Source organism: Spodoptera frugiperda, chromosome 25 (assembly GCF_023101765.2).
Source record: "Spodoptera frugiperda isolate SF20-4 chromosome 25, AGI-APGP_CSIRO_Sfru_2.0, whole genome shotgun sequence".
NCBI classification, from domain to species: Eukaryota; Metazoa; Arthropoda; class Insecta; order Lepidoptera; family Noctuidae; genus Spodoptera; species Spodoptera frugiperda.
In genome coordinates, this window is record NC_064236.1 from 7,466,527 (window position 1) to 7,487,284 (window position 20,758).

The 20,758-nt window shown below is 36.0% G+C and overlaps 1 protein-coding gene across 2 annotated transcripts in view; it reads right to left on the minus strand.

The window, feature by feature from the left end:
• The window catches only part of LOC118265668 (protein scabrous), a 42,440-nt gene extending 23,074 nt beyond the window's left edge, over positions 1-19,366 (minus strand). For both annotated transcript variants that reach the window (XR_007707136.1, XM_035578680.2), the window contains exons 1-3: positions 19,104-19,366; positions 5,717-5,882; positions 4,493-4,660 (exon numbers count right to left, since the gene is read on the minus strand). Coding sequence is in view for 1 of the 2 variants with exons in the window: in XM_035578680.2 (XP_035434573.1) it covers positions 4,493-4,660; positions 5,717-5,882; positions 19,104-19,273 (504 nt within the window). In the remaining variant the exon portion in view is untranslated. The remainder of the gene's footprint in view (positions 1-4,492; positions 4,661-5,716; positions 5,883-19,103) is intronic.
• Positions 19,367-20,758: the final 1,392 nt, after the last annotated feature.

The window sequence follows — 20,758 nt, forward strand, 5'->3', positions numbered from 1 at the left end:
ATGATTACCATTATTTTATATGCATACCCAGAATAGGTTAAAAGAACGATGTTTTTACTAAGGTCAATTACGAACCAAGTTATTTACATTACCAGAGCTCTAGTCAGCTAGTCACTGAAAAACCTGTGAATCGAATAGTTTATTTAACAGCACGGTGAATTTATTTCATGAAAGTAGCCATTAAACGTTTAGAAGCAGCTTAAATTACGTTCCACTTGAAATATATTGGCCAACAGATATGTTCAGATAACTTAGCTTATAAAATTAGGTTAAATTAAATATTGCAAGTGGTCCTGTTAATGCCATGTGAATTTGTATAATATGGCGGTCGTGGCATAAGCCTCAACAAATACGCCGCGAGCCATTAGTCCACTGTTTATGTTATATGAACTTTTTCCACGCGGGCAACTCCCGTAACTATATTCTAAATTCAAAAGCATATCGACCAGTAAAAAGTGGTGGGCGCAACGGTCGCCAGTTGGCGGTTATAATCACCGACCGTGAACAAACCTACCACCTGTTATTAGCCCTGTCCTACCAATAACGACCTTACCTCTTGGTTATACAGTTTGAACACCCATTGCTAATTAATCAAGCAGACTACCGCATTACATTATTAATTTACATTTTATTAATAGTTAAAAAAACGGAGTTTAACGAAGCTTCGAAGTATATGCAGAACTGTTCGTGGATAGTTAACAATATCGAATGATTGGTCCGTTAGATGTCTCGATATTAGGATGGAGACATCGTTTGGGGAGATTGGGCTTTTAGATCCCACCCCCGTGCACCACTAGAGTGTTACAGTATGAGACGACTAATACGACTATTGATGGAAACTAATACAAATGCACATCAGATTAAATCCAACAGCACATGTAGTGTTCAGCCAAAAAGCTTTTACATAAATTTATGCGCCTTCAACTGCTACTAACATGATTACTGAACTAACACCGTCGAATCAACAATCGACAAATACACGGAAAGGATTCTTTTACAATGCTCACAACCCTCGGTTACATAATGTGAGGCCCTAATCCCGGCCAACCGGACCGTGAATCATCATGGCCAACGATAAATTTAGGGAAAATTGCGCTACTAACGTTCTGGTACAAAAAAAAGTAAATTAGGAATTATTCAAAGAAACTTCATAAGTACAGAGAAGGTAATATTTTTACATGTTCCGTTAACAATACCTTTTTGTGTGTTGGTACATCCCGTAAACTTAGTTATGAGCTGGTGGAGCAGGCTGACGCTTTTGTTATGGAAACTTAATAAGGTTAGCGATGAAATAAAAACATGCAGAGGCAATGTTAAGTCTTTCAGTTTACGGCCATAATACCTATAATGAGATTATAATTTCGGAATTGCCAGAGCGACTACGCGAAATACGTTCCACAAAAAGTCATGAATGTGTGAGGGAGCTTCGTCGCTAGGTGTCAACTCCGACATTGAATGTCGTTGTACGCTCAAGTGCCGATTTCTTACACAATACAAAGTTTATGTAGGTGTTATTACACACTTTGTGCGATGTTTTGGAACTTAATAGGTTCGTATTTGACTTTGAGCAATGAATCGTGAAAATTAATATAAATTCCACGGTAGGTATCTTTATTTATCAAAGCGTACGTCTGGTACAAAGTTAATTATTGTGCATGTAGTTTGGAACAAACCAAAGCAAAGCTCGGTCCAGTTGTATGCACGAGCTAGATCACATTGTCACTGCAGACGTAATAACTTTGTCTCCACCTCCATAACAACAAAGTCCGCCACCCGTGCCATAACCCATTCACGTAGTTTGTGCAGAAGGTGAGACAATGCTGAGTTCTGACACTAGTGTCAGAGCTACTTCATTACATGGTGCTCTCACACAAATTGATATTGTCTTCGCCACTGTGTTTCCTTTATTGTACCAACTCGTGGTTTCCCTTGGCGCGAGCCTCAAAGTGTGTCGAATTCATCTTCTAGATTGAAATTCCCACTTGTGTTCACAGATCAATATGGAGCGTAAGTTCCCACACAACAATGCTTTTCATCTGAACTAAAGCAGTCGGCCTGCTTCCTTCCCAGTGCGGCCACGGATGCCTAATTTCCTCTCGTATATTTCTGCTTCACGCTTTTTCATTTCCGTTTGCTTCCACAAATATGCAGTGTGATGTAATCGTGCTATATTTGCTCCTAAACGATTGTTTAAAAATTTTCACGTATTGTATTTGTTGTTCTAGAATAAATGTCCTACGCAACAAAAAACTACACACACCCGAAACAAATCTCGTACTTATCGTCTTGATGGGTTCAATTTCGTTACGTGAGGGTTATTTCAATAAAGAAATCTGGAGTTATCTTAGTAAGCAATCGCAGGGTTGAATAATAAATAATAGAGATGTTACATTTTCGGCTGATTACTTGAGGACTCGGTATCGTAGTAGAATGATGTTATTATTATTGCGCTATTCATATAGCAGATTGTTGGCATTGTAATTTGTCTACATCACCAGACTTCCTTTCACGAGCAGCGGGATTTTCCTTAAATGGTCGGAAGCAAATTCTTTAAGTAATTAAGTTTAGAACGCTACTGGACTTGCTCGAATATTTTCGTAATAACTTTTAGGTTTGAAATGGATATTATGATGGTTGGAATCATGGAGAAGAGAAGGAAAAGTGCCATGCTTCTATCGTTAGCTTGTAGCTTATAATTAATTAGTAAGTCCGTCTATGTTTAGTATAGGAGCTGAACATTTTTTGGAACAAGGAGTTATCAATGTACCTGAATCTATTCAGATGCATTGTCCCATTGTTGTTTGGTCTTGATCCATTTCTTCTAGATTCACTTTTTTTTTGTATTATTGAGCAATATTATACTGCCTATGTCAACAATTTCTTCACGTGACTTAACCTACTCAGTAAAGTATCTCTTTAAATTCCAAATTCCATTTTAAATCCTCATTATAGTTGGTATTCGCAAGTCGGTACACTCAATTAAAGGCATAGTTTCAAGAGTCCTAAAGTCAAAGTGAAATGCTCTCTTTAACTGCAAGTACACGAGGATCTTGGGGCATGTTCAAGTGTATATAATATTTAATTGGTAAATACGACCTTACTACCTAGTATCTGATGTTTAGTAACTAACTTTCACTGACCTTCTTAACCACTTCTGATATAGATTTTGGATAAGTCAGATCAGGTAGGCAATATTACAAGCTTCTGTCAGCGACTTCGCCCGCGTTCCCGTAAGATAAAAAGTATCCTATCACTCAAGTCAGCTCATACCCTGTCTGTATACCAAACATCAAAATCCCTTCAGTAGTTTCAGCGTGATTGGTAGTCAAATATCCAAACAAACAAACTTTCACATTTATAATATTAGTGTGATTCAGCTACCTACAGTTCTGGTTATTTTTTGTTTATTAAAATATAAATGTCATGTAATTATAGCTCTAGCCTTTTAACTGAATACAGTTAACGTATTTTTATTTCATATTTACGGTCAAAATGTTTGGATGTTTATTTTTTACTGCGTATAAAGTTAATAAATATTTTTCCGAAATAAATTCAATTTGCCTCTGCAATATCTAATTTGCGTTTCATAGGTGCTCGTGATTAAATAACAGTTTGCATGTTATTTTTTAAACTAAAATCTGAAATATCGTGATTGGCTTTATTAGCTTTAATATTTTGTACAGTTTTGGATTTTGCAACTGGATGGATATTGATTAAAGTAACAAAATTATTGTTCTAGTGATGATGACATCATCGCGAAGCTACAGGAAAGCAAAATTGGTACTTTCTAGTCGAAGTTTCTGTTCAATATATTTGTTGAAGAAAAGGCTCCCTATGATTGGTTCATTTTAATAACATCTTCTTCTCAAATGTACAAGTCGCTTTTCGGCTTTAATGAAATTATTTTCCGAAGTAGTATTATTCATGTCATTTTGATTAATCTAGAATGTAGACGATTATTAATCACTATCTTTATTCCAACAATCATACATAAAAGAAGAATAAATAATGAGTAGTTTTTGCTAATTTTACGACGTACATTAATACGTAACGTACTTGTACGTAAATTCTCAGCATTACATTAAATGAAATGCTGAGAATTTTGAAGCTAAAATCAAAAGTACTTTATTTCGAACCTAACAATGACTAGACTTAATTAAAAAATCACTTGCGACAACTAGATCGAGTTAGCAATCAGTAGATGATATATTGGTACGTAATGTTATAAGTAGTGTTTCTTAAGGAGGCAGGCGAAGACAATTTGAACACCAACCAATACGTTTCTATTTGATAACTGTATGGGCTATATCAATATCTTCACGTAAAGTTGAAAATTGCTTTAACCTCTTGTATGGTATACACACATTAGAAAATACATTGTGTCTCGCGTGGATCCGCGCTACCAAGGGTTAATTTGTACCTTTTTAACACCTTACCAATTTAGTCCACGATTCCAATCTGCTGTGTCCTGTCAATCTTAAAAATCACCTACCTCTTTCGAAAGCTTGTTGATGTGGGTGCGTTGTTCAGCGATCACAGTCCTCATCTGTTGTCCTTCGTACTTCATGCGTCCAACCTCGCTGTCCAGTTTATCGATACGAGCTTCTTGGGTGCGGGCAAGCTGGGCCAGATCTGAGGTTTCCATCAAAGCCTGTTTCAACTGTGAATAAATAATATGCTTTAAAAAGAGACTACTGAATGAAAGACTCCATTATTTAAGAACGCGGACGTCAGGAAATGTATTCCGTATGTCAAATGAAAATGAGTGTATGTTTATTTGTCTGTAAACGTGAATCTCGTGGGCCTTTTTATTCGGTGCCCTTTGTCGTTTTATGCAACGTTTACATCTATTTTTATATACCGACGAGCATGCATGCAAAGACTGATGACTGTTGATGAAGCGAAAGAGGTGTGTAAGAATCATAGCGATTGGCGTTCCATTGTCTCTGCCTACCCCCATGGGAGACATGCGTGAGGTTATGTATGTATTTTTTTCATGTAGTTAGGTACATGATTTATTTGCAAGAGGTGTGTGAGAAAACTTGATAAATTAGTTTTAAGTGAGTAGGAATACCTAGTTAGAGCTCTATTGATATTTTCTCCTAACACGTTTCTGAATACCTACAATTCCAATAAGATTGGATACAAAAACATATTAAATACGTTGACGTTTTCTTTACCTACACACGGGTTGTAATCATCAAAAGGAATAAAATGGTTTTTCCTGATAATGTTGGTCGAATTGTTATCAATTCTATATTTATCAAACCTTATCAGTTCTGCTGTTCTTACATCCTGTACCTACGCAAATACAAGAATAGACACCTGGATCGCAGGATGTCATTTATCTAATACCTATTTTAAATTTTATAGACTATCATAATTTAATGTCCCTGTAATTTAATTTAATGATGAAGTAAGTATTTACATAGATAACTAAACAAACAAGTTATACAGGGTTGAAAAGATAACCTACCATAAATAGTATTATTTAACTAAAGCTTTAAGTAAGTAATAAAGTACCGTCCTACCTATTAACTAACCTATAATTGGAACGCAAATTTAGTTATACGAACTTTTATCCCACAAGATCATAAGCATGTACTGGTTTATACACTGCTGAACTGCTAAGTCAAAAAGGATCGAATCTCATGCAGATAGGACCTGTATTAGGAAAAGATAGGAAATTATGACATAACATTAAGTTTGTAAATACCTCGTTACGGATGACATGAAGCTGACGAAGAAGCACGGAGTTGTTGACACTCTCTTCCAGTTCTCGCATCTCGACTCGGATCTCATCCATAGATCGCCTGGCCCACTGCAGGGTAGCATGCTCGTTGCGCTCGTGGTTGTTAGTAGAGTGGATAGCCGACACTTGCCTGTTGGACAAAAATAGTCTGTTAGTTCGACTGTGTAAGGCTGATTTTAGAAAAGAGTTCTCCCGATTTTGTATTTGCAAATCAATCTGATCTGTCTGACTACCGTAAAAGTTTCGATTTTTTTTAAATTTATTTTCGGTTTATAATGTTTTTTAAAATATGTTTGTGTAGTATTTAAAGTTCAGTTCAGAGCTTTTTTTTAAATATGTTTGTTTATACAAGCGTAGTGTCTCATACATGTGGCGGGGTGAGCAGGATGCGATGTTATGCAACGGCGCACAGGCAGCGGCGTGTCTCCTGCGCTTGCGACCCTTCCGGTACCATTTTGTTATTAATAAACCTCACTAATTGTTATGTAGTAGACAAGCTATAAAACAGATGTAGACTTATTCTAGAAGCTCACTTCAACTGCTGAATAATATTGGTTGCAATTGAAAGCGAAAACTTGACCGTTACAAAAAAAACAGAATGCTCCATAACTTTTTAAAAACAGGTAAAATAATGCACTTCCCTTAAAATTAACGAACATAATAAATACATCAATATTTTGCAAACAATAACAACATCAATTTACGTAATAAATATCCTATGAGCATATTTATGATTTGACCCAAATAAAACGAATAATGTTCCTCGATATAATTTCATCAAACACGAGGACCGAATGTAATAGCTGTAGATACCTATATTTAAACTAATATGGGGATACAAGTGCCGAAGTTTATATTATTACTTAGAATTGATATCGATAAAAATATCTTTATTTGCCTATTAGGTACCGTGCCGAGCTGGCAAATGTCAAATATTTATTTTGTGAACGTAGATAACGTGTTACTTCCAAAATGTAAGCAAAGATAGGTATTTTATCTTCCATATCTGAAATGTCAGGTGTCGGTAGTTTGTCGTTTGCACAGCTAAAATGGTTCCTGTTGGCATAATTTTTATTTCTAATGTTTACCAAATTTCGATGTTATTTTGTTTGTTTTCTTTAAGAATAATAATATCTAAGTTATATTTTTATGGGCTTTAAGACCTTGTTCAGAGAAAAAACTAGGCACGCTATTACATATTTTTTATTTGACGAGTGTGCGTCTCAAACCGCCCAAAGAGCAAGCAACTCTACTAAGCCCCCACTTCGTTCATTATTATTTTTTAAAACAAACGAGACTTACTTCAACCTCTGCCTCTCTCAAGTATTACAGGTTTTGAGTGTACTTCACAATTTTCTTAGCATTTCTTTGTATTGAATTCGAAATAAATTTCATATTTTCAGAATGTACGTTTATGTTATTTAAGTTTAAATACACGCTAGCTGGAAGTTCTAGGAATATTATAACATCGTTTTAAAAACCGTCCAAATGTTGGATGGAGACTTCGTTAAATAAAAGCCTCTTAAATATGTAGGTGCCATTTATGAAAGCTCTTTTCTGGAACCGCCCCATGGCGCGCTCACAAAGGTAGTCATAACTATAAATCATTTGCACTAGTTCAATATCTCACACAAATGTAATTACATAATTATGAACCTTTTTGGTAAAATATAGCAGAATACATATGTACAATTGTACGTACTTAATATAAACTACTTCGTAGGTAGGTACTTAGTCACGCATCGTTACTGCCGTATAACCTTTAGGTAGTCTCGGTTTTTTCTCGAAATCTTTATTTCATAACCTCTCTAAGGGTGTTTGAGCGCTCAGTGCCCATGCCTCGTTTTTTTTTTTTTTATTTTTTTTTACATTAAATGATTTGCATAATTAGTGTGTAGTGTCAAAATGGACCATGCGACTTGCAGCTATGTGCTGGAGTGGCCTACTTTACAGAGCCTACCCTGGTACCGTCCGCACGAGTTAGTCAGGTCATAAAATGTATGTTCCCAATTAACTTTGTCAGCTCCACTCGTTAGCGGCGCCTAGCACCTACGCGATAGGGTCGATTTGTTACTTTTCCCGACATTAAAAGAGATTGTAGTGCAGCACTTTTTTATGGCGGCAATAATCTCCAAAAGCGAGGGATAGAGAGCAGCCTTTCGGAAGCATTATTAAAATTAACAATTTGGGGAGAGTTCCGAATTGCTTTTTTCAGAGAAGTTTAAATGTAAATTATATTTTATTGGACTTCGGTTTTCAGTAAAGGCGAATAATAACGGCCAAGCTCGGTTTTGAGGCCCGCCACGTGCCCGCACCGTTAATTTATGATGGCTCTTATAGCGCTCTAAGATTCTGTATAAACGAAAGTACTACTGAAGACATTCGAAATGAAAAAAGGGTTGGATATTTCTCCAATTATTGCATTCTGGTCTTTAAATATAGATATTCTTCGTTGTTTCTTCTAAATAATAGACTCAATTAAAGTTATCAAGTTAAGTTAGATATGCGTAGTTAATCTATGTTTCAAATGTAGTTAATTTAATGAATGGGAATTAGAACTTAATTAACCAATTTAAACAACAAAGGAAAAAAATAAATTCCAATGCCGAATAATATGGCTCGTGTTAACTAAAACGCAACGGAATACTATATAATTACCGAGACAGTTTTTATAAATGGCGGGATACGGGCACAATCGAAGAAAGATTATACCTGGCGGCATAAAAACTCAAAAGCGCTTCATTGTAACGGCAGATGCAAGGATGCCATGTGCTCCTCAATGGTATTAGAAAAAAATCAATTCGAATATCGCCCTTATAACAAAAGTGCGGGCGAACTCCTTGATAAACATCATTGTTATAAAAAAAGGTCCAAATTGAGCCTCCTCGTCGACTACGCATTTTGGCCCTTGTTTCAATGTACTCCAGAGCCTCTTTTAGGTCACTCTAACTATTGTCAGTTGGCCAAATGCCGTCGAAACAGAATGACCGTCATTAGAAATAGCACCTGCCTTCTGTTAGACATTAGAAGTTGAATAATGTCCGTCCCTTTACATGAGACCGAGGGTCCGAATTCCCGAGTACGGCGCTAGTAAATTTTAATTTACCAGAGGAAAGGTACAATCTCAAAAATGGACAGTATTTCCTTTAATTGGAGTAAATGCAATACATTTTTACACGAAAATAAAAAAGGGAGGCCTCTTACTTTTTATAGATCTTGCGACCGCTAACTATTTTCTTAATTAAGAGAGATAATTAGAGCTGAACGAGATTTCTTCAGCGAAGAAAGAAAAGTACGTTTTGTAGATATTTCATTTACGTCAGCTGAGACGTAGTTTTAAAGATATGTAGGTGTGTTACTGGAACTGCTCGTAATTATAATTGAATTTACTGGCAAGGAAACGAGGAAAGTTAGACTAGTGCTTGCTCAGGCTGCGGGAGATTTTAAATTTTACTCTATCTAGGATTTAACGCAACGCAGTCGCACTATCAGCTTAAAATATTTAAGCAGTAACTTTATTTTTTTTTATTAAATTTTGTAACCATATTTGGCATTCAGTGCGCACGCGCACCATTTGCTAGAGACCGGATGTGGGTTCGTAGCACACTACTTCCGGCCTGGATAAAATAAACATCCCATCATTGCCAGATGTTCACCCCCATTATTACTGAGTACACGGAATATGGATTTCTATTCCATTACTCTTTTAAGTTTTTATCAGTTTAAGCTAACATTCACAGAATGAATGGGCGTGATAAGAGCAAAGAAATGGCATAGAAGATGGTGTAAAAATTAAGAAAGGACATATTGAACGAATTGACGAAATGCGAATTACAGAAGTAATATATTAGCAGAGATTTACAAAGGAACGTTAGTGGCAATATGAACACCTCACAGGACAGTACTCTTAGTACGAGTTTGTTTTACGTTTAAAGTAATAGAAACGAGAGCGCGTTCGGCGCTCTGATTGGTTGATTGATTCGAGCCGGCCTATCATAGCGCCGAAACCATACTCGGAGAAAAAAGACCAGGTGCAGGGTACCTTCTTCTAATCGGTGCCGCGTGCTTATATGACCAGATGTATGATATAAAGGAAGCAGTGATCATTCGGACACTTCCTAACAACTTCAATGGAACGAAGGTTTCTGTATAGTATATAAACTTAGCTATATAGGTACATACTTACTTCAGCTTAGTGCCAAGTTAACGTAATACCTACCTAAGATCGGATCAAACACGATCGGACAGCTCTGCGTGTTTGTTGGTACGATTAGCGAAGTTTGTCTTTAGTCATGTCCCGATCATTTGAATATTCTTAAGCTCCAAATGTATATTGAAGTGGTTGACTGTGAGATGATTTCTTTACTTTTATTTTAATCATTTTTTTTTTAAGCATTAGAGTATTCAATTGATTTGATGGTCTACCAAATGTCAAACTATGACCTCAAGGTTTCTAAATAATGGAGCATTTAAATGAAGCTGTAAGTTCGACGAGTCATAGCTTCGAGTTGCTTTATCAATTCTTTGATAACGCAAGCAATTTGCTCCAATTAGAGCTACCAGAATGCCTTGCAAATATTTCGTACTATATGAAAGGGAGCATTATATCAACAGACTTCCTGTGTTAACTCCTAACTCAATATCTAAAATGACCTGATTTTGACTACCAATAACTTCATGACCGCTGTCGGACAACAAAGACATTTGTGTCAACATTATTCTTACTATCCAAACAACTAGGACCATAACAGCCATTTTCGTCTAAATATATGCCCCATTTGGGAATCAAACCCAAAACATTATACACATACATATATCACACAGACACTGTGATATCGCTTTTAACTTTTCTAAAACATTTTGTATACAAAATGAATTCGTTTTTTGTCAGAATCCAAAAAATATTTTCAACGTGGTATATTTCACAGAATTCCTATTAGTGGAGCGCCTGGGGGTTTTCACCTCGGATTAGAGTTACAGTGAATGAATTAATATGATCGATGTGGGATATTGTTTTTTAAACTATAAATTGCAATGTTTACCCAAAATTTTTTTGTGCACTCCATTTTTTATTGTTTAAACAAATTATTATAAAAAATTAATGTTTGACCATATATTTTCACTTTAAACAGTATTTTTTTTTATTTATATGTTAAATCTTACCTGAGTAGACATATAGGAACATTTTTCAAAGATACCTGTGTATAAAAATAGCAGTATCTCGAACAGGTAGAAAAACGTGGAGTGGAGAGCGGAGCGACAGCTACTATGTACAATGGAACTTCTTGGCCAGTTTAATTATAAATGAAACGCACTTTATTGTGTACATTGAAAAAAATACGGTAATTAATTATGACTAATGAATAGAAAAAAAAATATTTGTACAAAATCTGTTTATTTAAATATATTACATGGTTGTCTACATCAAATATTTTCTTCTACTTCATCTATCTGTATAATAGGTGAAGTATTGGAACAACTATTTCCGCTGCACTGTAAACATGATACACTGCAGTATAAACTACACTCGCGAGCAACCAAATCGACCGATGGCGGGTCGTCAATTTCGGGCCTGTGGTAGGCCGTTTAGGGGTGAGGTTGGCTTCCTTCAACCATCTCCGTACTGTCCACTCGCTGACAGCCACTCTTCGAACTCTTCTGAGTTCCTGTTGAACATCGACACCGGTTAAGTGACGATTTCGTAGTGAAGTTGAAATAATAAAACGGTCGTCTCTCTCCAAGGTGGACCGGTGGCGGCTTATTCTTGGTCTTCGATTGAAGGCACTAGTATCTTGATACTACCTGTACCCTCTTGATACTGCAGATTGGCTCAAACTCAGATGAGCAGCAACTCTTCGCTGTCTTAGTCCTTGTTCCAGTAGAGCAACGACTTGAGCGGCTTCTTCTGGTGTCGTATCCAAAATTTTTGGAAATAAAATGAAGCGTTTTTGCGGAGATGTGTACGATCAACTTTCGATAAACCACAGATAAAGTTAACCTTAATGTGGAGGTTTTATAGGGGTAGTTTGTGTTATAACTTGTTGGAGTCGTAGTGAGCAAATACTTTAGTCCGCTGAATTAAGTTAAATATTTTAAAAAGTACTGATACAATTTTTATAATAATGGTACCAATATAAAGCTGAAGTTGTAAGCTTTCTAATGGTATATCGGTTTTTAAAAGCTATTCAGTATATTTTTAAGAAAACATCTTCGAATGCGCACATGTAGGTTGAGTCGATTTGGTTGCTCGCGAGTGTAGTTTATACTGCAGTGTATCATGTTTACAGTGCAGCGGAAATAGTTGTTCCAATACTTCACCTATTATACAGATAGATGAAGTAGAAGAAAATATTTGATGTAGACAACCATGTAATATATTTAAATAAACAGATTTTGTACAAATATTTTTTTTTCTATTCATTAGTCATAATTAATTACCGTATTTTTTTCAATGTACACAATAAAGTGCGTTTCATTTATAATTAAACTGGCCAAGAAGTTCCATTGTACATATGTAGCAGCTGTCGCTCCGCTCTCCACTCCACGTTTTTCTACCTGTTCGAGATACTGCTATTTTTATACACAGGTATCTTTGAAAAATGTTCCTATATGTCTACTCAGGTAAGATTTAACATATAAAAAAAATAAAATACTGTTTAAAGTGAAAATATATGGTCAAACATTAATTTTTTATAATAATTTGTTTAAACAATAAAAAAATGGAGTGCACAAAAAAAAATTGGGTAAACATTGCAATTTATAGTTTAAAAAACAATATCCCACATCGATCATATTAATTCATTCACTGTAACTCTAATCCGAGGTTTTACGGTTTTGAATGCTCCAGGCACTCCACTATATGTACACATCTCATTAAATATATTCCGCCAAGGAAAAACGCTTCTATACCTACTTAAACATGTTCATTCCTTTTTACGACCAAAGAGGGGCTGATATATATGTACGGGACCCATAACTAGCTCTAAAATATAACGTTAGATTTCCAAGAGCGACGTACGAATGGAAAACTAAGAGAAAGAATCTTTTTTATATTTTCGCATGTAAATTTGGCGAACGAGCGCCCAGTAACGCCGAGACACGGATCGTGGGAGAGACAAGAAATCCAGAGGCTCACATATTGCGAGACACGTGTGGAGAGCAACGCACGTGCCGCTTGAACTCAGCACTGCCAAGTCAAAATGTAAGGAGATGTAAACATGTTCGAACATGATTACGGATTGTACGCACATGTATGTTGTACGTACAGGGGCGTATCCGCACCCGGCGTGTTCAGCGGATATCGCTACATAACAGTGTAAAAGCCGTTTTGAGAATACTCTTCGCTTTTCAGCTTTTAGTGCACATCAAAGGGAATCCTGGTGCTGTGCGTCCAACTTTTATAGTATGAAATAGCTTTTCATCAAATATTCCTATGAATTAATTGAACTGTTATGAAGGAAGCTAAACGCACAGTACCTATTTGGTTGAACGCAACATTCACGCATAATTTTAAGTAGGTACCTATATATCACTACAGAATGCACTCGAAGCCGAAGTGATCAAATTACGATCAATCAAGTAGGCTAAATCATTGCAGCCACTTAATGATCATGCTTGACAGATGTCAAAGGCTAAACATGAATTGAAACAAGAATGTGTGGATACCAGCGTTGATTGGACCAATAATTGTCAAACGGTAGTCCAGCGAACAGAGCCGTATGTACGTGAAGTGGTCCTCGACCATTTAGCTCTGTGCTGCCATCTATATTCAAAGCACCGTATATATTCTAAAAGGCCAACGTTTGCATACCTAATCAAATCGATCCAATTAAACTAGGATTTGTTTTTTTTCTTGTACCACACTCAACTATCCGATGTTTGTCTATTGATTTCGGATAGTTAGGATAATGGACAGCGTGTAGATGTTCCATATATTTTCTGGTAACTCTTTATCTCCTTTTTAGTATTTTCGATCTTTTAACGTGGATTGAGGCTGTTATTAATGTTCTTATAGACCGGGAGCCAATCGGCAAATGGCCTAGCCATTGACTGGTTATGAATAGGCGTTAAGAGTACATTTATGAGAATTTCGACCCGGAGCTAAGTATGGAATAAGCTGAAAAAGTAACTATACTTAGTTACTTTTTACTGTACAAATGCTTTCTATATTTAGAAGACTAACTTTATAGCCTTTTAGATTTAAAGGATAAAGGGGATTTAAAATAAAATGGACTCTATGATTCTATTTTTAGAATACAAATTCGTTAATTAGGACGGTTAAGTTAAGTTAGTTTGGAAACTGTATCAATTATGCATCGCATAATGATTGATTAACGAGATGCCAGTTAGGAAACACCATCTCGGTTCATCTAATTAATAGACAATTGCTGACAAATCAAGTGTGCAATATGTCCATGTATGGTTCAACTATCAATTTGTATCAAGTACCTAATTCAAGTCAGCAGTAACTAATTATAATTTGCAGATCTAAGCGGACATGCTTCAGTTATAGATCTATGTACTTTTCTTTTAATCCGTTTTTTTATTTAAGGGTTTATCATATCTTTTACAATAGAACCATCCTTATTGCAAGAAGAAAAAAAGACTTAAGTATTATGCTTATGAACTTACACTTATACTTGTATTGTTCATTTTGATAGTAGAAATGAAGATCTAAGTAGGCTATATACATCCAGCCGCTCAGGTATCAGACCAAATCAAAATAAGTTTGATTATTTTTTTGAAAGGATCATTGTCCGCGCTCTACTTAAAATTTTCAGTGATGGGTATGGTGTCAGATGTTACGAAATATTGCAAATATTGCAACAAGTTCATGCGTATGAACTTACAAATGCTTTAGACAAACTCGCTATAATTTTAAAGACCTAGAGTTAAAGCCTCTTTAGCGACGATTTATTATATATTTTTTTCATCCTTGATATTGAAGACTGGCTTGCACTAAAGTCAATGAACTTCGGTAAGTTTAAAGGAACAAGCCCATCAGAATTGTTTTAAAAATAAAGTACAAATAAATACCACACTTGTACAAAAACAGGTCCTGTACGGGCTCGCGTTCATAAGCAATAAAATGTTTTTACCCATGTTAAAAGTTCTAGAATGATCTATAAAAAATATTAATTCGCAATCGTAAGTAATATTACATTATTGTTCATATTTTTATAGCTGTAATATTAACAACATATAATAAAACCTCTACACATGTTGTTCTCCAATGGGGTTCGATAGAGGTGTGAAAAGTATAACGCTCCGTTTTAATTTTTAAGTTTTTCGTACTTCGTATTATCATACTATTGAAACTTTATCGAAATCTTGATTATAATTTTATTTGATCTAGATTTCAATTCGTGGATACGCGTGCGCATGTTATTATCGAGTCACGGTGTCACCTCAAACAGGTTGTGTCCAAAAACCTAATACTAGGACTAAGTTTATGGTACCTATGCTTCTTCCAAACACATTATACAATTTATTAATATGCTCAACATTAACTCAAAACGAGGATAGCAACTAAAGGTTGTGCAGTTCGCCGAGTAAAAATAAACTAGCGACTTAATAAAAATCGATAAACAAAAGTGATATCTACAGCTGGCGACGTTGAATTTCAAGTATGCAAACGGGTACCTTGGCAGTTCCCAGATGCAAACTCATCTGGCACACGAGATGCTATATTCTATCTATAGCTACCTTTTTTATCTACCATACATTTTAAATCCTAATTCCTTGTGTATAAGACTTAATTTTATCTGCTTCATAAGCTAGCGATCGAGAACCACAAGTTCTCAGTACTCGCAGGTGCTTTTCATAGATAGAGCTTAATTTACTGCCAATTATACGTAAACAACATATGGTGTACCAATCTCTTACCATTCGTAGACTTACAAAAAAAAAGAATGTATTAACATTAAACTCCCAAATGCTATTATGGTGGCGAGGTGAGACGTGTGTTTTAGAAGATATCGCGAAAACCGTCCTGTCACGTTAGCAGCCGCAAAAGAAAATAAGATGCATGGCGAGGGACGCGGTACAAACTGCTTTCGGCGTTCATAATTTGCATTATACAGCAAGATTTATGGAAAATGTGTTAAAAAATACCCGCCCCGCTCTACAAATGTTCTACATTTGAGACCCTTTTTGATCGTCAAAAGTTCGCAGTCTGCTTTTACGTGCAATATGGGAGCTCTTTTGAAATCTCATCAAACCGGCAATAAATGCCAGAGAGAATCTGTCGCACTGATGATAGTAGGTGAAAAAAAGAAAACTACCGAACGCATACTGAATTGAATCGCAATCAGTAAGTACCTAGATCATGCACTGATGCTTGATTGAATAAATAAATTAATGATCAGTAAACTATTAAAATCAAATTGCTTTCTCGACAAAAAACTTAACGAAAAAAAAATGTTTTATGAAAATTATTCAAACAGGAAGAATAGACGAAAATTCGTCAGTAAGTGCGCATCACCTCGAGCGGCCCTTGAGCTTTAATTTTTCAGCAGCGTATCGAGAGAAAAAATAAAAGCGACGATGTGTTTTATAAATCCCCGCAGGGAAAGAGGAAGAGAAATAATCGTGTCGATCAGATGGCCTGGTTCGCTTCGAGAGGCCCTTGGTTCCCGGCGATCTCGAACCACTCCTGCGTTTACAAGTTTTATATTATGACACGTCTTGCAAGACTTCAAAGCCGCGGGCGTGAGCCATTACAGGTCCTGAGGGCACGGCGCCGCGGCCGGCCGGCAGCCGCGACACCTCCGCCGGAGACACGCCCTCCACACCACTCCACTTACACTTCGTAATGCTCCGTTAAAACTTCCGCATTTCCTCGCTCGTCACCGTCCCCTGTATGACTTTACAACACTTGAATCAATTTGCTACATACGAGTACATGAGTATCTTACAATATTATGAATGACTGTATACTTAATACATATAATGGATGAACTGATGATATAAATTGTATGTTCTAGATATTTTTTATTTTAAGTCAATTTTGATTAATTTGTCTTTTTCTTTTTTCGTGGGTCCAATCAGCGAAAAAATTCGCTCTTATGAATAAGAAAACCCTATAACACCTTGTGTAGGGTCATTGTGGCCTCTCCTGGTGCCGTAAAAATTACTCTTGACCCGTTTTCGATTCAAGAGCTTAACAACTTTGAGATTGCTTTGTTGTTTCTGCCAAATACTAACGAACTCCGCTTCGCAAAATTTTAATCTTGTAAACCTTTTGTTTTGTTTAATAATATTGGAGTATTTGTTTAGAGTAGGCAATAAATATCTCGGTAACTTAGTTTCAAATTTACTAAGTCAAGTTTTACATTTCCGTAAACATGACGTAATTGGATCATTTAATAATGAACTGTGTTGAAAACGTTGTGGGTATAATGTAATGGCGCTGCGAGCAATGTATTACTGTACCTACAAGATGACAAGTATAGCCGCGTGCTCCAATTTATATGAACCCTTATTCGAGGCGTTGAGACGAAATCAATTATTTATTTATTACGAGACGGCCGTGGGAGTGGAGAAATTACTGTACATGACTCGGTTGTGTTATGAATATAGCGCCGTCACGTAATGGTGTCGTATCAACCATTTGTGCGGTGTCAGGGGAACACCTGCGCGAGCGCGACCCCACACTTACTCCGCGGCGCGGCGCGGCGCAACTATTCGTCAAATCTGCGAATTTATCTGTTGACACCCACGTCGCGTTTACATCTTGTGTCCAATTTATTTTTTTATTTGAGATACCCTTCTTTATAACTACAGAGTGTATCGGGCTTTCCGATTTTCTTTTCTTATAAATGCTCGGTTTTAAATTGTTGCTGTATTAAGAGGTTTGATTTATGACTCAATAGTTGATAGGACTTGTTCCGAATAAGGTGTCTCTTCCGGAGGACAAAGGTGACCACGCCCACTTTTGGACAGTGGTTCAGAATGATGGGTCCCATGATACAATAAATTGCCAAATTTTTTACAGCCGCTTTTGTGGCTCATACGGACATGCAGGCAATTGTATAAGACAGTCCATTTATCCTATTTCTTTATTTAACCGTTTGAAGTGTCAGCTACCATCGAGTGGTAAAAAATATTAACATAAAATGTAAATGGTATATTTAATTATTTGCCAATTTTATTTTTTCAGTAACTTTGGTATCTACTTGGAGCTTTTTTGATGAAATGTACATTTTGGAGATTTGGTATAATTTCGTCAGGTCGCGTAAGGAGACTATTAACGAGTGTAATAAATTAAGAGAAGATTAGACGGTGCTCGTCTAGAAATGTAAGTAGAACCGCAGCCTTCAGGCCAAGTTAATGCCTTAACTAATCCAGACAATAGGGCTTTAGGAAATTTCCTGCTAACAATGTATGAAGAGTTCAAAATTAAAAGAAGTTTTATAATTTTCTCTCACTTTCAAAGAGCGAAAGAGTCTCGTGAATGTTCGATGTGACGGCGTGTAACTTTGCAATCCCTAACGTACTTCAGCGGCTATAAAGTGAGCCCGACTCGTTCTCTTACATTTTTTATTAATCTGCTGTAAAAGGAAGACTTTTACTACCTCAAACAATTTCAACATTTATCAATTATTTTATTGAATTCCTGCCAAAATACATTTCCAAAGGATACGGCACCGTCCAAAAGGAAATATCATAAGTGCTCATAAATAATGCATAATGTATGGAGGACCCAATCATCGGCGATAACCAAAATCGTAAAGACATTGTGGGATGCTTAAATCTATTGCGGAGACTTTTGTGTAGTATATTATGCCTAGTTAGGCATTTTACATGGAATAATACAGTTTATGATATGTTACAGGCAACGGTAGGTTCGGATTTTATAGCTTGTTGTAAAATCACATATAATTTTTTTGGATCTTTTTTATGAATATGAATGACGTCAAAACAAAATTTGGATGAACTTAAAAAATATTACAAACATTAAAAAAATATATATAATTATAAAACAAAAATTCTTACAAAATGAAGGCAACAAAAATTTAAATTACAATTTTTTTTACTGGATACGTGAATATTTATAAAATAATAAATTTAAAGTTAATAAACCATCGTTGTGCGCCACGGCAATAGATATTATAAAATCGCAATGGACACAAGTCACTCGCTCGGCATTGTTGCAGCTTTAAATTGAACTTTTTAATTATAAACAGCAGTAGAACGGACGAGAAAAGCGCGCGAAACCCGGCAAAATGACCCAAAGACACATTGCTGAAAAACTAACTTATAAACTTTACAATATTCATAAAACCTGGAATTTTAAACTAAATAAAAAAAAAATAAACATAATGACTGAAAAAAAAAATATTTTACTTACTTCAGATCATCAATGTCCTTCTTAATGTCAGATACATCGGTGTTGTGCATTGTCTTCAGGATGGAGATCTGCTCGGCAACAGCTTGCAGCTCATCACGGATCTGGATTTCAGCTCCAAAGACATTGAGCGCCACGGTGAAACTTAACAGAACAAACGTAATGCACTTCATTTTCGCGCACTATACGAAGTTCGGGGTGCGGATGCTCGCGACGGGGTAGACGACTGGCCGATACCGCGGCCAAAGCTGGACTGAGCGCTCCGCTCCTCCGCGCCGCTGTATATACGCCGCGCGGAAGAAGCCGCGGACTTGGAACACGCAGATGCGTTCAACAGTTGTCCACACGCCCACAGCTTACGTTGTCAGCCTTTTTTCACATTACTTACTTAATGTGATACATATTTTTTCGCGCAATCTGTCAATAGACAGTTAATCTTCATATTGTGACGCCTTTAAAGCATGTTAACGCAACTTATCTTGAATTACCGCGTAATGTGAATAAATTACGTTGTTCTAATCTAAAACATGTACTTAACATGTTTTATTTTAATTATTATAAGAAAATTGGAAAAGCATACAAAACTGTACTAGACATTTTTATTTACCACAATTCGCTTATGAAATATAATGTGTTCATCAGCTACAAAGGGTTAAAATTAAATGTATTAGGGGTAAATTATTTTTCGAGAGCCACGGAGCTACGGGAACATGTATTAGGTATATTATATTTCTTCCAATGATAACCTATGACAGATTGAACATCTTTGTTTCGAAATACCTACATTAAAATTTCTTTCTCAGCATTTAAGTCAGTTAAAGTTTAAGGCATTGGCGCTATTCTAGAGAAAACGCGTAAAATAAAGTATGAGCTGGTCGATTAAAATAAAAAATATGTTACAGTTTCCTTAAAATGATTATTTTTAACTTGTACAACTTTTCCATCTGCCACTACGATACTACAAGCCATTTTACAAAACAACAAGTTTCACTCATTTTGTATTCGAGACATTTTTTATACATCTACATCAACATGGAGATGTATAATATAATATATATAATATTTTTTTAATAAATAGTGCAAAAGAACAACAATAATTATGTATAGGAATAATATAACTTCGTATTAATGTTTATAATAATAATTTAATTTCTTTGTCGGACGTTGAAACTAGTAGGTAGCCTCGAGCGTAACTGACAAATTCAGGCTAGATATTTTATGTCCAGTTTATTACAATTTGGTTGGAAAGGAACCAACCTTAATTGATGACTGACTGATAACTCCTGAGGCGTCCCAACGTGCACGAATTCAAAGAAACAGTTATGTTTGGGATCGTAGTAATAAGTTCTGTGGTCACTCACGTTTTATTTACTGTTTTTGAAAAATATTATAGTGAATGGAACCGTCGGCAGGAGGCGCCCTATACGAACATATAAAGACTAGATGGCGATATATTATTTAAAGAAGGGCCAAATTAAAAGCACCCTTAACCGACGGGCATACATGAAAAGTCTGATGACTGTTGATGAAGCGAAAGAGTTATGTAAGATCCTACCCCCATGGTGACACAGACGTCAGGTTATGTATGTTTGTATGTATGTAACAAATAAAAATTACCTTCTTTCTGCCTATAAGTGCTTATAGCAGTATGTTATGTA